Consider the following 14,954-nt stretch of genomic DNA (forward strand, 5'->3'; position numbering starts at 1 on the left):
AGCATATAGGGGTGCAGCTTGTATTTGATTGTTGAGAATTATCAGGCCCAGGCCCAACAAGAGGTTTTGAACGCAGCGTTTCAGCAACTCTGAAAGAGTAGACACAAGGCTCAGCTTATCTAAAGAAAAAGAAAAAATAGAAAAAATCTGTAACCGAGGAGGGAGGCTTCTTCTTCTTCTTCTCTTACAAAAAATGATTTCGGTTCGAGCCGTTACCTCTTGCTCTATATTTCGCTCATCACCTCCCGTTTCTTCCTTCCGCTGCCGTCTCAATAACCATTTGAGGACCACCACCTCCTCCTCGCACCATGACCGCTACTCCAAATCAGGCATTAGCTTCCCTATGTTCCGGTTCGACCTTCCAATTCTTGGTCATGGCGATGTACGAAGCTACTCCCTTCAAAGTTTCGTTGATACGGTGTTGGAAGAGCTGGCTTCTTATCGCAAACGCAAACGCCAAGGCATTTGCTCTGCTATCAAGTTCCGTCTCATCTTGACCTTCCTAATCTATTATTAAGAAGAAATATCTGTAATTATTATTATATGATTTTGATGTGTGTAATTGAAAAGGAAAATGATAATGACTGGGCAGATTAACGACGGGTGGAGAGGCTTTAGATGATAAACTGGTGAACCAAGCGGTGGAGAAAGGATTATTAGTGGAGTTCAAGAAGGATTCAGAGAGAGTATTGCTGGCAGTGGTGCAGAGACGTGATGGAAAGAAGAATTGGATGGTGTACGATCAGGTTCAAGTAGAAACACAACTAAGGTTTTGTTTTTGTTAGACGCTTGAGATTAAATGACTGATTATTGTGCTTTCTCTGTGTAGTTTAGAATGGTGTTACTTCCTCGATTAAACCCCAACAGATTACTTATATTGTTCCCGGTGTTGATAATTTTGACCAAACCCAAATCTCAAGCTTTATTCAGAAAGCTCAGCAAAACTTGGTTAGTTCATGTCGTTATGGGCCGCTGTTTTAAATAAGTGTGTGTGTACATAAAACTAGCATGTTTTAATATGGTGCAGGACTCCTCGTTGCTTGAGTTTGCTTGGATTGAGCTTCTTGAAAAGAATAAGTCAGTTACACCAGAAGAATTAGCCGAGGTACTCTACCTTGGAATTTCCAATTTTTGTTACAGCTTCATGTCTCACTTCTCCACTAATGATGTTCCTGCCCTAATTTGCAGATGATTTTTGGCAGCGTGGAGCCTCTTGAAAGTTATTGTGCCCATCTTTTGCTATCAAAGGATGATCTATATTTCACTGTGCTGGAGACAAAAGGTTCTCGCTCTATTTATGGGCCTCGACCTCCTACGCAGGTGGATGCCTTTTATTTTTATATTTAATTAAATTTATTCCATAAAGGCATAAAATTCTTGCTAGCCTTGATTTATGGATTTGGTATGTTATGTTTCATTTGATGTTACTGTGGTTTGAGAAAAGCCAGCAGCTATGAATGATTTAAAACTGCTACCATCTGAGCAGTTGCATTATCTGATTTTTTTTGTGGTAGCGGACAATTTATAATGAATCCTGGTAAAACCATATCTTGTTTCAATTGCTTCCATGGTAGGAAATCCATAACAACTATAACATAAGAAATCAAGGAGCTATATCTTATTACCTTTTTCTTTAGTGTATGTATAATTAATTTGATCATATATTACTAAGGCACTTGTCCCCACAGGATTGTGATGATTTACTCCTGGTCTGAAGCTTTTTCTATTTTGCCCACCTCAAAACGATTTTAAACTTGCAGAGGCATTTGTCTGGAATTGGACTAGGTTTCTTACTATGCTGGCTTGATATGCCGTTAAGGATGAGATCAGGCTTTTCTATGTTTGTCTTGTTCAACTGAAACCTGGTTAATTTTTGTCTTCTTCTTTGTTAACTCCTGCCTCTTGCTGGTGGTCTTAATATTGGTAGTAAATAAGTTGTTTAAACTTTAAAGTGGATCTATTACTAATGCATGTTCTTTAGCAGATCACTTTTTGCAAATTCAATGTTTTTAGTTTTCTTCTATTTTATGGTAAGCAATATTCCATTTATTTGAAAAGCTAGGTAGAAGAACTTATGCGTAGGAAGCTTGCAAAGGAAGCTGCTGAGAAAGAACTTCAGGATTTTGTGCAACTACTGAAATCTGCCAAGGCAATGCCTTCAAATGCAAAACCCCCCAAAACTTCATGGGTGGTTGAAGAGAAAATCCGATGCAAAATTGAGTCTCTTGAAGCATATGCAATTGATGCATGCAAAAGCAATGACCAAAAGAGAATTGCAGGGATGGTAATCTTTCTTAACTTCACCAAGTTTGCTAGGCTGAACCAGATGAAACCTCCTACAAAATACTTCAGGAAGCATTAGTTTCATGAAAAGAGTAAAAGAAAACATGAAATCTTTTCATTGCTGCTTGTTTTTTTCTTAAGTATTCAACATCTGCTATTCTGCACATGATTTTCTTTTCCCTTTTATTTGGTGGGTCAGATCCTCACAGCAATGGGAATGGGGAAAACAGCATCCTCTGCATTAAACCTCCTCATAGATATTGGATACTTTCCTGTCCATGTCAATCTTGATATGTTGAAGCTCAACATTCATACTGATCATCCGGATGAGATCATATCAGCTGCTGAAGATCTTCTATCAGAGCCAGTTGACCCCGACAAGGCAGGCTTGCTTCCCTTTTAGTTTTAATGTTGCGTATGCCAAGTTTCAAACAAGGGATACAAGCATTTTCCTGGCTAATTTCAAGAAAACAATATATGAGTTGTTCTCTTATACTATTTTTTTTGGTCTGATACTCTTCTTGCTCATTTTGTGTTCTTTGTGTTTAGATTAATAGAAAAGATCTCACTCACTTGAAAGTCTATGCCATTGATGTTGACGAGGCTGATGAGGTAACTTCCACTGCATGTTTATGGATTGCATCTTTTTTTAGACTTCTAAATTGCCCTTGATCTTTTCCTACTGTATGGATATTTAATCTTGAATCGTGTTGGTTTTCCTATAGCTTGATGATGCATTGAGTGCAATGAGGTTACAGGATGGGCGAATTAAAGTTTGGATACATGTTGCAGATCCAGCACGGTATGTACAGCCAGGGAGTAAATTAGACAGGTATTGTTTGGGATTTTGTTCCATAGATGAAGAACTACCTTTTGTTTATATTAGTCATGTTCAAAATGTTGAGGCATTTCCTAATGTGTAGAGAGGCAATGAGAAGAGGGACTTCTGTTTTCTTGCCCACCGCTACTTATCCCATGTTTCCAGAGAAACTTGCGATGGAAGGAATGAGTTTGAAACAGGGAGAGGTTTGCAATGCTGTTACTGTATCTGTTATTCTGCATTCTGATGGCTGGTAAGTGGTAAAATAGATTTCTTGGATATGCTTTCTGTGAGATTTAATTTGCAATGCTCTAGTTTGTACAAGTATAAATGGAACTTCAGGAATGCTGTGCACATTAGGATCTCATAAATAATATAGGTACTTTAGATATCTTGGGACTTATCTCTTATGCTAGCTCTGAAATGGCTTTTGATTTTACTCAACTAAGGTTTTACCTACAAATTTACAATAGAGAACTTTTAAGTAAGTGTGTTGTAGGAAGCCATCAGAGACATTATCCTGTGCTTTGTTGGCTATTTGGAAGTCACTGGAGTGTAAACCCACATCTATCGAAGTTCTCTAGATTATTGACCTGGCCTCTGGGCCTGTAAAAAATTGGTAATATTTGCTTGCCAATTTCATTCCATATTTTGAACTTTGGTGTTGATAGGAGAATATTCTCTCAGGTACCACTGTCTATTGTTCATCAACATATTGATCAACAGTACTTTTATTTTAGATTGGTTGTAAAAATGCTCATGAACTGAAGTGTCAAGACTTGTAAAAGATTTTATTTTATTAATGAAGACCATTTTATGCCCTATGCTGGATAGCATTGCAGAATACTCTGTGGATAACTCAATCATTAAACCAACCTATATGCTGACATACGAGAGTGCATCTGAGTTGCTTCATATGAACCTGGATGAGGAAGCTGAATTAAAACTTCTTTCTGAGGCTGCATCTCTTCGGTTACAGTGGCGTTGTGAACAGGTTGGTTTGAATATACAATCAAATTACGTTCTAAATATGTACAAAACTGTTAAGATTGGATTTGATCAATTTTTTCCCTCTTCCTGTCTGTACCTTTTATTTTTAGAATCTTTCTTGGATAATTTTCATTTTACATTGAAAGTTATTCTCACTGATTATGCTAAGAGGACTAGCTGCTTTGCAATATGTATTCATGGCTTTAGGCTTTCCACAAATTGATAGCTGTGAAGATATTAATGATATCTGATGGATACATTGATGATTAGGGATAACAATAAAAACAAATGCATATTTTACATGCGCTTGTTTCTTAGAAACTGGTATACCTATCCTTTTCACTTTTATAGTTTCTCTGCATGGAGGGTTGTGCTTACTCAATAAGGTTGCGAACTCCTTTCTTTTTAAGAATGGTAATCTACTATCAAATCACTGATTATGCTTACAGTTACACAGTAATGTGCTTGAATTCATGATTAGGTTTTGAAGCCTGTCACTTTAGTGCGGAAGGTTAAGGTTGTCAAGGCCAATATATTTAAGACTTTCTTGAGATAATCTATGACCTTGTAGCAAGATTCTTGGGCTCTTATTTCTGTGACATTTAAGTGCTCATGCATTTTTCAGGGTGCAGTTGACACAGCCACATTAGAAACTCGCATCAAGGTCCCTAATCCAGAAGATCCAGAGCCTTCAATTAACCTCTATGTTGAAAACCAGGCTGACCCTGCAATGCGACTTGTCTCTGAGATGATGTTACTTTGTGGGGAAGTTATAGCCACTTATGGCTCTTGCAACAATATTCCTTTACCCTATAGGGGGCAGCCCCAATCAAATATCGATGTATCTGCATTCGCACATCTTCCTGAAGGACCTGTCAGGAGCGCAGCTATTGTTCGAATAATGCGCGGTGCTGAAATCGATTTCAGGAAACCTGTACGCCATGGAGTCTTGGGACTTCCTGGTTATGTTCAGTTTACTTCTCCCATCCGTAGATACTTGGATCTTCTTGCTCATTATCAGGTGAGTTTCTTAAATTCATGTCCATGCATTAACTTGTTTTAGTTTATTTGAACATCCCTTTTACTTTCTCATATAAGTCTATATGTATTTTTTAATGATATTTACGTTGTCGCCGGAACATGGGCCATACAAGCTATATAAACTAATAAACATTTGTGGATGCATGTAGGTCAAAGCAGTTCTTAGAGGCGACTCCCCTCCTCTCTCTGCTGGTCAGCTGGAGGGTATGGCATCACTAATTAACATGCAAACTAGGGTAGTAAGGAGACTCTGCAGCAGCAGTCTTCAATATTGGATGATAGAATTCTTGAAAAGGCAACCAAAGGAGAAAAAATATCGTGCATTGATCCTCAGGTTCATTAAAGATCGGGTTGCAGTTCTGCTATTAGTTGAGGTAAGGATAGTTTATTACAGTAACAAGTAAAGCCTATTCCCCAATCCACTTTAACCACTTTCCGTTCTTCTCCCCCAATCCCTCATCCTCCAACCTAAAAAGGAGAAAAAGGAACAGAAAAAAAAGGGAAGATCCAAACGCCCTAAACTCTCTGGATTCTCAGGTTGTCTTAATGCAATGGTGGTTGATCATGTTTATTAGTTGAACATTAGTGCATTCATTAAGTATTCACTCTTTATTCCTCGTCTTTCCATATAATATGAAACTCTGAGCTGTTGCCATTTCCATTCCTTGCACATTGTTGTGGGCTTCTCTCCTGTAATATTTGATAGAAGTAACAAGTGGAACATTTAATGCTGTAGGTGGGGCTTCAAGCAACTGCCTGGGTGTCTCTGGGAACACAGATAGGAGATGAAGTGCAAGTTAGGGTAGAAGAAGCTCATCCACGTGATGATATTATTTCCCTTAAGGAGGTTGTAGTATAAGTGACATGAGGTGGCTGTTTTGAAAGAATTTTTATCACTAGAACCACCAATCCCAAATGATCCCAAGGCATCTTGTTCTTGACTATATCCTCTCTGATGATATTGTTATGCGACAGGATGGTCATTTATTCTAAATTGTTCATGCAACCTCTGAAGTCCTCGGAGTGCAGATTTTCGAACAGATCAATTGCACTGTCAAAGGAGGATCCATAAAGACATCACCATTGCAGAAATTACTGTGTGCAATAACTTTCAGTTGCCATATATCTGTTCGGTTATGCTCATGGAAGTATATAATCTGACAAGCAGAAATTGCCTCGAACTTGTTGCGTCTATAAAGTTCTGGAGATTTTGAACAACCGGTTTGACATGCATAATTGGCGCATCACTTGGGGTCAGCCTGCTCATATCTTTGTTAAGTTTTCTGAACAGAAAGAAGATTGTAGTGGTGAGTTTTAAATTTCGAGTTACTATTCATGATAGTCTTGGTAAATATCCTTAATGTAGCAAGATTTTGAGCCAATCCCCATATCTACCATTTGTGTTGAACCCGATTGTTTCGTCTCCAAACACGACTTGTAGTCGAACAAGTTATATGCTGAAAACTTGCATGGTGACTGTTGGTGAAATATTGGATTTGCATGGACAGGGGTAACTGTTAAATTAGATTGTAGTCCATCCCTAATAAACATTGGTTTGGCGATTTCCCTATTATTGTAATTTTGGGAAAGCAAAAAACTACTCGTGATTATAATTGATAAAAACCGAGAGAATTATTAGGAATATGAGTTCTTTCTTTTTTATTTCTTTTTTTTATGCCAAGTTCACGCTACAAGCGAGGGGATGCTTTATAAGTTGAAAATGTGTGATACTTGCTCTGCAACCCTAGATCACACGTATTTGTTTAATAACTTATTTGTTTACTAAAAAATAATATTTTTTAGAAAATAAATTTAAAATAAATAAATTATTTTCTATGTTTGGCAATATAATAAAAAAAAAATTAAAAAATAGTTTTCAGTATTTAGTTATGTCATGAAAAATGAAAAAAAATTAAAAAAGTTATGTCATGAAAAATAAGTTAAAAAATTATTTATTAATATTTTTTTAAGTTTATTAAAATAATAAAGAATAAATATTATAAATTAAATAGTTGAATGAGAATGAAATTGAAAAAAATATAATTTCATAAATTATCTCAAATAAAATAAATAATAATCAAAATAAACTTAATAAAATTAAAAAAATAAAAGATGAAGAAATTAAAATAATAATAATCAACATTTCATAAATTATTTCAAATAAAATAAGTAACAATCAAAAGAATAAGGATCAAATTTGATAGATAAAAAACTTCAATAAAAAAACAATAAGGAAAAAGCAAATAGCAATTATAAAAATAAGGAACATAGTTAATATAAAAATTAAATTTTAAGAATTGAAATTAAAAAATAAATGTTCAAAACAAAATATATATCACAATCAAAAGTTTAATGATCAAATTTAATATAATCAGCAAATAATGACATTTCTAAATTTTTCATAACTTTCGGAAAGTATTTTCCGTCCAAATTTTTCAGAAAAACACTTTCGTGAAAACCAAGCCAAATTTTTCTTTGACTGGAAAGTGTTTTTGGTTAACCAACTTTTCTAACAAATAAATACAAGAAAGTTTGAAAAGTGATTTTCCGAAAACCATTTTCTAGAAAACAAACACAGCCAAAAAGAAAAACACTTTTCTGAAAACTAAGCCAAATTTTTTTGACTGAAAAGTGTTTTTCATTGACCAAAAAGTGTTTTTTGTTGACCAGAAAGTGTTTTTCCTTAACCAATTTTTCTAATAGCAAACAAACACTAGATAGTTTGGAAAGTGATTTCCTGAAAACTATTTTCTGAGAAACAAAAATGGCCTAAAAATATTTAGACAGACACTCTTATTTAGATTAGAAGGAAAGCTAGTAAGGGTGAATAAAAAATATAAAAAAATGATTAAATCGAGAAAACTAAAAAAAATAACTGAAAAAATTGAATCATGAAAAAAAACCAATTAGAATTTTAAAAAAAAACTGACCGGTTTGGTTTGGTTTCGGTTTTATAAGCCTAAAACTGAAAAAACCAAATTGAACTCAAATAAAAAAAAACTGAGCAAAACTAGAAAAAAATTGAGCAAAACCGATTTGAATAAGTTTTTTTCAAAATAATCAAACAGAACTGAAATTGATTGGTTTGAATTAGTTTCAGTTTTAAAAAAAAATTGGTTATTTTTTTATAATAAAAATTAAACCGAACTAAAAATAATAACACCTATTAAAAATAAGTGGTTGATTTAGGCAAAAACCATATTTACATTGACAAAACACTAAAAATGTGTTAAATCATGGGAGTTATACTCGCAAGACATTATTTATTGATATGGTGTTTTGTGTATTTTTTTTCTTTAGTTAATTTTTTAATTTTACCTTTGATATTAATTTATTTTGAGAATCTTGTATTTCATTTTTTTAATTTCTTTTTAGTTATGTTATACACTAGCTTCATAAATTTATTTTTTTCCTTTTGATTTTAACTTTAATATTAGATTTATTGAAAGTGATATTTTATATTTTTTTTATTAATTTATAATGATCTCATGATTCACATTGCAAGTCAAACAAGTTAACTTAGGTAGACTTGGGTTATTTTTTTAGGTTGTTTTTATAATTGATTTTTTATAATTTCATTCTTTAATATTGAGTTAATTGAAAATTGAGTTTTCTTTTATAATTGATTTTTTTAATTTTATTCTTTAATATTGAGTTAATTGAAAATTGAGTTTTATAAAAAAATAAATTTTTATGAAGTTATCCTAAAATCATAACCTAGACCGCGAGTCAAACAAGTAGACCTAGTTTATTTTTTAGTCATATTTTAATAAAATATTTTTTAATTAAGTTTTATAATTTTTTTATTTATTTTGTATAGGGTTACCCGATTTTATGACCCGAGTTGTAGATTTAGAAGGTTAATCAAGTTCGCATTGTTCTTATTTTTATTTTTTAAAATGAATATTTTTTTAATTTCACCCTTCTAAAACAGTAGTGTTTGAGATTGTATTAAATTTTATTTTTTAAAGTATTTATTTGTTTGAAAATATATTAAAATAATATTTTTTATATTAGTATATTAAAACAACTTTAAAATATTAAAAAAAAAATTGAAGGAAAAAAAAAGGCAAAATTCTTTAAAAACATGGTTGACCAGAGAAACACACTGCTTTCTGCAGAAACGGCTACCACGAGAGGTGGTCAGAACTGTTTTTAATGCTCAAGCATCGTTCTGATCATTACATATAATTCATGGTGGTTTCGGGAATGAGTTTGATATATAAGGAAATTGCGAACAATACTGGATGATATCCTTGTGATTTTGATTAAAACGAACATCAGCTATTAGTCTTTTATGGGTTTGGGGCATGGTGGGGTTTGTCTTCATCTGCATGTGGTCTGTCTTCTCCCTGTCACAATAGCAATATTTAATGCTTGCCGTGATCTTAACGGCCACCAGACGCATTACTCTGCTTACCAGCTTGTATGGCTACCTCCTTAGGCAGGACTGTGAATGGTGTTGTGGGAGCGGCTTCTCAAGCAGCCAGGACCCTACCAGATAAGGAATTCAAGCAAGGGAGAAGGACGCCAGTTGTGTCTGGGCTTTCTGTTTCTCAGTAATAGACTTATAGCAGGCAATGAAAGGCCATGAGCCCACCTTCACTCTTTTGCGTTGCTTGCTCACTTCTTGCAATGCTCCAACAGCCACATAAATCTATGAATAATACAGCATTTTAGGCTTTCTTTTTAGAAGACCTTTACCACCTTTCGAATTTTATGAATGAAACCCAGTTTTTAGGATTATCTGCTTTTTTTATTCTTCTATTTCTTAACCTTTAGCCCTTTCAGGAAAGAAAAAAAAACCATTGACGTTCTTGGAAGCAAAACTTTGTTTTCGTTCTACATTTCTACCTAATAAATCTCTATAATGTGCGTTTACATAATTCAAATATTCTGTATCTACAACCTCTCGGATTCAACAAACTAGTAAGTGTCTGGATTTTAGAATGGTGTGAGCCAAGGGCGGAAAAGAAAATAAAATTAAGAATAGTTAAAATATTAGTTGTTTTATTATTTGGATTAAAAATATAAATATTGGTAAAGAAGAGGCTGGAAAACAATTTTCTTTGCAGGGCTGGGATCCTGCCAGCCTCCCCTGGTGTGAGCTGACGGAGTTTCCAGATCCTGACGGATCAAAAGATGTTTTCGGTGCAAACAAGTTGAGTGAGGAAATGGCCACCGAAACTGGACAGAAAATCAAGTGGAAGCGGAGAAGGCGGCGATCACATGGCTTAGGTCACGTTTGTTTCTGTGACTGGTCTTGTCCCTTACAATAATTAAGGCGGCCGCACCCACATGCTTATGTTCGTAATTTGTGCCTGCCCCTTGCACCCGCCTTGATCCTGCTTTCCATAAAACTTCTCTCTCGTGTGCTATGCCATGTTCGTGTGGGCGTAGTTTTTCAAGCTTTACCCAAGCTCATCTCCGAGATGAGTCGAACACTACCTATGTTTTAGCAGATTTTACGACAAATTGCTGCGCTATTTAACCTCTTCTTTCTTTTTCTTTTTTTTTTTCATTAATACAGCTATTCGATCCTGTTTGTATATAAATCAATTATAAAATATTTTAAAATTAATAATTATATAAATTTTTAATTATTTTAAAAAAACTCAAATTTATAATTATTAAAAAACAAATTTAAAATCCGGCTAATTAAATTACTCGTCTAGATTACATGCTTTTTACTCTTAGTTTTTAATTCTTGAACTTCTAAGATAAATAAATTCTACATGTCGTAAAATAGATAAAAACCTCGTATGTTTTCAGAGATTGGATGATATGTCACTTTAATTCTGACCTTTTAAATTTTAATAGATGGATAGAATGCAAGGGACGAGAGAGGACATTTTATCTTTGTGAAATGTGCATTCGTTTTGGTAGAATATAAAAGAAAACAAATTTGTTTAAACTTGAAATATAAAAGAAGTAAATTTGGTTAAAGTAAGAGAAAATCAACTAATAAAATCTTAATTCTTCTAAGAATATTAAATTTAATGTGATTCTGATGATAAATATAATTTATTTTGTGCAAGAGCTCAAAGTTTTTTTATTTGATAATAAAATATATTCTCTAACTAGTTTATATGTTAATCGAGATTAAATTAGAAATATAAAGATTATATTGGATTAATTAGAAAAATCCTCAACAAAACAATATTATCATTTTGGAGGTGGGACAGAATTATAAAAACTCAAGATGAGATAAAAATTACTTCTAATCTAGACCCAATGCTATATTATAAATTATTTTCCCTTTTTTTCTCAAGGGAATATGTCAGGGGAAAAACTCTACCCTAGCTTTGGGAAAACATATAAGATCCTTAAATAAATATATAAAATATAATAAAATATATGCATTTAAAAGAGACCCGTTCAAAAAATCATATTATTTATGATAAAAAATAATAGATTTTATTTTGTGTAGTGGGGTATTTGTTTTTTTATTTAAATATAATTATTAAACTTGACCAGATTTAATAAGTTGATTCAAGAAATCTATGATCTAGAAAATAAGGGTCAAGTTTCGATCTAAATTGAAAAAAATATTAACGTAATCAAACTCGATTAATTCATGACTCAATTGATTTAACTAAACCTAATCCAAACCCACCCAGTCAACATCAAGAAATATTTTAATAAAAATAATGAAATATTGTTGTTTTGATAATGATAATGATAATAGTAACAATAATAAATTAATTAAGATTGTCTTAATAACTTGTGAGTTGACTCAATACTTCAATGACTTAAGCTTTTTTTCTAGATTATACCATGTATCAGGTTTAGCAACTATACATTTAAATTTAAATTCATGAGAGATTTTTATAATTTGGTCAAAATAAAATAAAAATTTTAAATTTATTGAAAATTAGAATAATGAAAGTTTGCTAGTCCAGGAATGATGAAGGAAACATTGTAAAAGTCTCACAGATTTGGAGGAAATCTTTGTTAGGTCCCAACTAATTTTTCATCTTAAAACTTAATATTTAAAGTAACATAAGAATAATTTTTTAATCAGTTTTAATTAACAAAATTATAGGTAGTCAAGTGAAAATATGTGTTTTTTGTTTTTTTAATGAAAAATCATCAAATAAATGTCCAAAGATAGAATGAAATATATATAAAAGAGATAAAAATATATTTAATTAAAGAGATAAAAACAAAAATATAAAATAAATTTATCTCTATGATAGTTTTAAGGTGAATTTTTATATTTTTAAAATTTAAAGTACATAAAGACACATCCCTTTTATCTTTAATGTTTTTAAATCTTCTGTCTCAAGATACTATTGAACACTATGAAAACTATAAAACCTTTTATATTTTTTAATATAATATGTTTTATCTCATGACCGGATGGGTTTTAACGGGGGAGAGAAATTGCTGGAGTTTCAAGTGGTTACTTTGCAATTTTGGTAATTGAAATTAAGAAGGGAATGTATTATAATCCATTGATACATTGAGGATTAATTGAAACGAAAAAATAGATCAGGGATCATTTTGAAATTTACACAATGAAGAACAAATTATCTTTAACTTCACTTCTATAGCCTTGTTGATTGCTCTAGCAATAATAATAATAATAATAATTAATTAAAAAGTCAAATTAGGACATAAAGCGATTTTAATCCATCCAGAAGCTCCAAGTCAACAAGATAAGTCAATCATCAATTAAGAACAGTGCATGTTGAAAAAAAAATAAAAAAAGTCACGTTACTATATTCCATTGACTATTAACAAAATTATATAATAATAATTATTATTATTATTAAGAGAAAAGGAAAAGGAACTCGCAATTAAAGACATGCTATCTGATCCAAGCCACCGATCTTTCCTCATTTCTTCAGTTAAAAATACAAGCCAGCTGCTAACATGGTGATGCCCTAACTGAACTCTTCCCGTGAAGTGATACGTACGGAAAATTGTTTTTTGAAGTTCGTCCTCTGAACTGGAACAAATTCATTTATAATTACCTTAAAAAAACAAGATAATGGAGTACTTACAAAAATACATGTTATAATATTATCGATAGTCCATTCGAACATGTTATGTTGCGAGGCACACCATTTTTTTTTAAATATAAAAAAAATAATATTAAGAGTATGGGAGATTCCTTAAGAGTTTTATTAAACAATTTAATAATAAGAAAAAAAAAAACAATCCCCCTAAACCCACAAATCAAGTCATAAATTTTACTGATATTAATAATGTTTTTAAACTTATATAAATATGTATGTATAACAATCTCAAGAACAAAGTCCAGTATAAAATTAACATCATAAAAAAGTAAAAGAAACAAATTATAAAATTTATCTAAAATATAAAATTAAAAACAAAAATAAATTTTAAAAAATAAAAAATAAAAAGTTCAATATATCAAATCTGCGAATAAGTTTGTAAACTTTCTAAAGTTTAATAATATATTTTTTAAATTATTTTTTTTTTAACTATGTGATTAAAAATTAAACAATAACAAAATTAATTTCTATTTAAATAAAAGGTATTCTATCAAACCTGCTAGTCAAGACAACTCGAATTACCTCACTAAACTCGCAAATTAGATTATTAACTTTATAAAGTTTAATAACTTGTTTTTTAATTATTTTTTATTTAATTAAATATTTTAAAAAATAAACGATATTATACTATGATAGTGACATATTTATTTGATACCGACACAATTCTATGATATTTTTTTATACCTCAATAACTATATATAAAAAAATTACCGACACAATTCTATGATATTTTTTTGATACCTCAATAACTATATATAAAAAAATTAAAGTAAAATAATTACATTTCTTAATATTTAGTCCCAAATTTTTACATTGGATTCATAAAATGTATGATAATCAATATTTAATTCAAAGTAATCTAAAAAAAATCTTTAGGAAAAAATAAAAAAAAGGTATAAATTAAATGAATTTACGTTGCAAAACTTGTTGTAAACGGAACGGTGTACCGAGTGCTCGGTATACCTGCTGTTGCAAAACTTGTTGTAAAGCATTTCAAAAAAAGAAGAAGAGAAACAACACGTTTTCAAATATATTATAAGAAACCCATAGAAAATATAATAAAACATAATTTTATTTGGAGAAAGATTTTAAATTGAAATTCTAACAAAAATATCATAAAAGTTATTTATTTATTTATACTATTTGAAACGAAATGAGAAATGAACTTATCCGTATCTCTCACTTAATATTATCTTATGTTATAAATATCAATGACAAATACCCCTGGAGGGGGCTCCAAAGAAACCTCCTCGTATAAAAAACCAAAGCGGATTGAGTATAAAAGTACATTTGTTATTACAAAACCTAAGCCAATGGTATTTGTTTAAGGAAGTTACAAAAGTGATTTGCCTTCCTCGAGTTATGGAATACTAGCTGCCAAGAAAATCTAGCGATACCATCAACGCAAAAAGTACATGCGGTGGCGCGCAGAACGGCACAAAAGCATGGTTGCATTGTCCTAAATCATGCCCTAAAACATTATATTAACCACAAAAACAATAATAATCATGGAACTCCATGTGATTGTGGATCCCTAAAGTACGTTTTTACCGTACACATGCACAAGTCAAACGCGAGAGACGATATTAAAAGGTATTTAATTGTGTGTTACCTTTATTTTTAAAGTTTTTTTTATTTGAAAATATATTAAAAATATTTTTAGAATATAAAATCGAACAAATCTTAAACCGTGTTTAGATTATTTGATTGTTCCCTTGCGTACATGCTGTTCTTGTTAGTTTAATCTCTAAAAAATGGCAAATTGGAGTTGAATCTCAACCATACATTCTTCTCTA

General features: G+C 31.5%; 1 protein-coding gene across 1 annotated transcript; it reads left to right on the plus strand.

Moving 5' to 3' along the window:
- Positions 1–64: 64 nt before the first annotated feature.
- Positions 65–6,776, plus strand: EMB2730 (Ribonuclease II/R family protein). Its single transcript, XM_011021554.1, has 14 exons — positions 65–480; positions 593–746; positions 835–948; positions 1,028–1,105; positions 1,189–1,320; positions 2,063–2,284; positions 2,483–2,665; positions 2,833–2,895; positions 3,009–3,115; positions 3,207–3,356; positions 3,938–4,097; positions 4,719–5,114; positions 5,284–5,508; positions 5,871–6,776. The coding sequence occupies exons 1-14, from the start codon at positions 194–196 to the stop codon at positions 5,991–5,993; spliced, it is 2,394 nt and encodes a 797-aa protein (XP_011019856.1). The 5' UTR covers positions 65–193; the 3' UTR covers positions 5,994–6,776.
- The last annotated feature ends 8,178 nt before the right edge of the window (positions 6,777–14,954 follow it).

Source organism: Populus euphratica, unplaced genomic scaffold (assembly GCF_000495115.2).
Source record: "Populus euphratica unplaced genomic scaffold, PopEup_1.0 scaffold20.1, whole genome shotgun sequence".
Lineage (NCBI taxonomy): Eukaryota > Viridiplantae > Streptophyta > Magnoliopsida > Malpighiales > Salicaceae > Populus > Populus euphratica.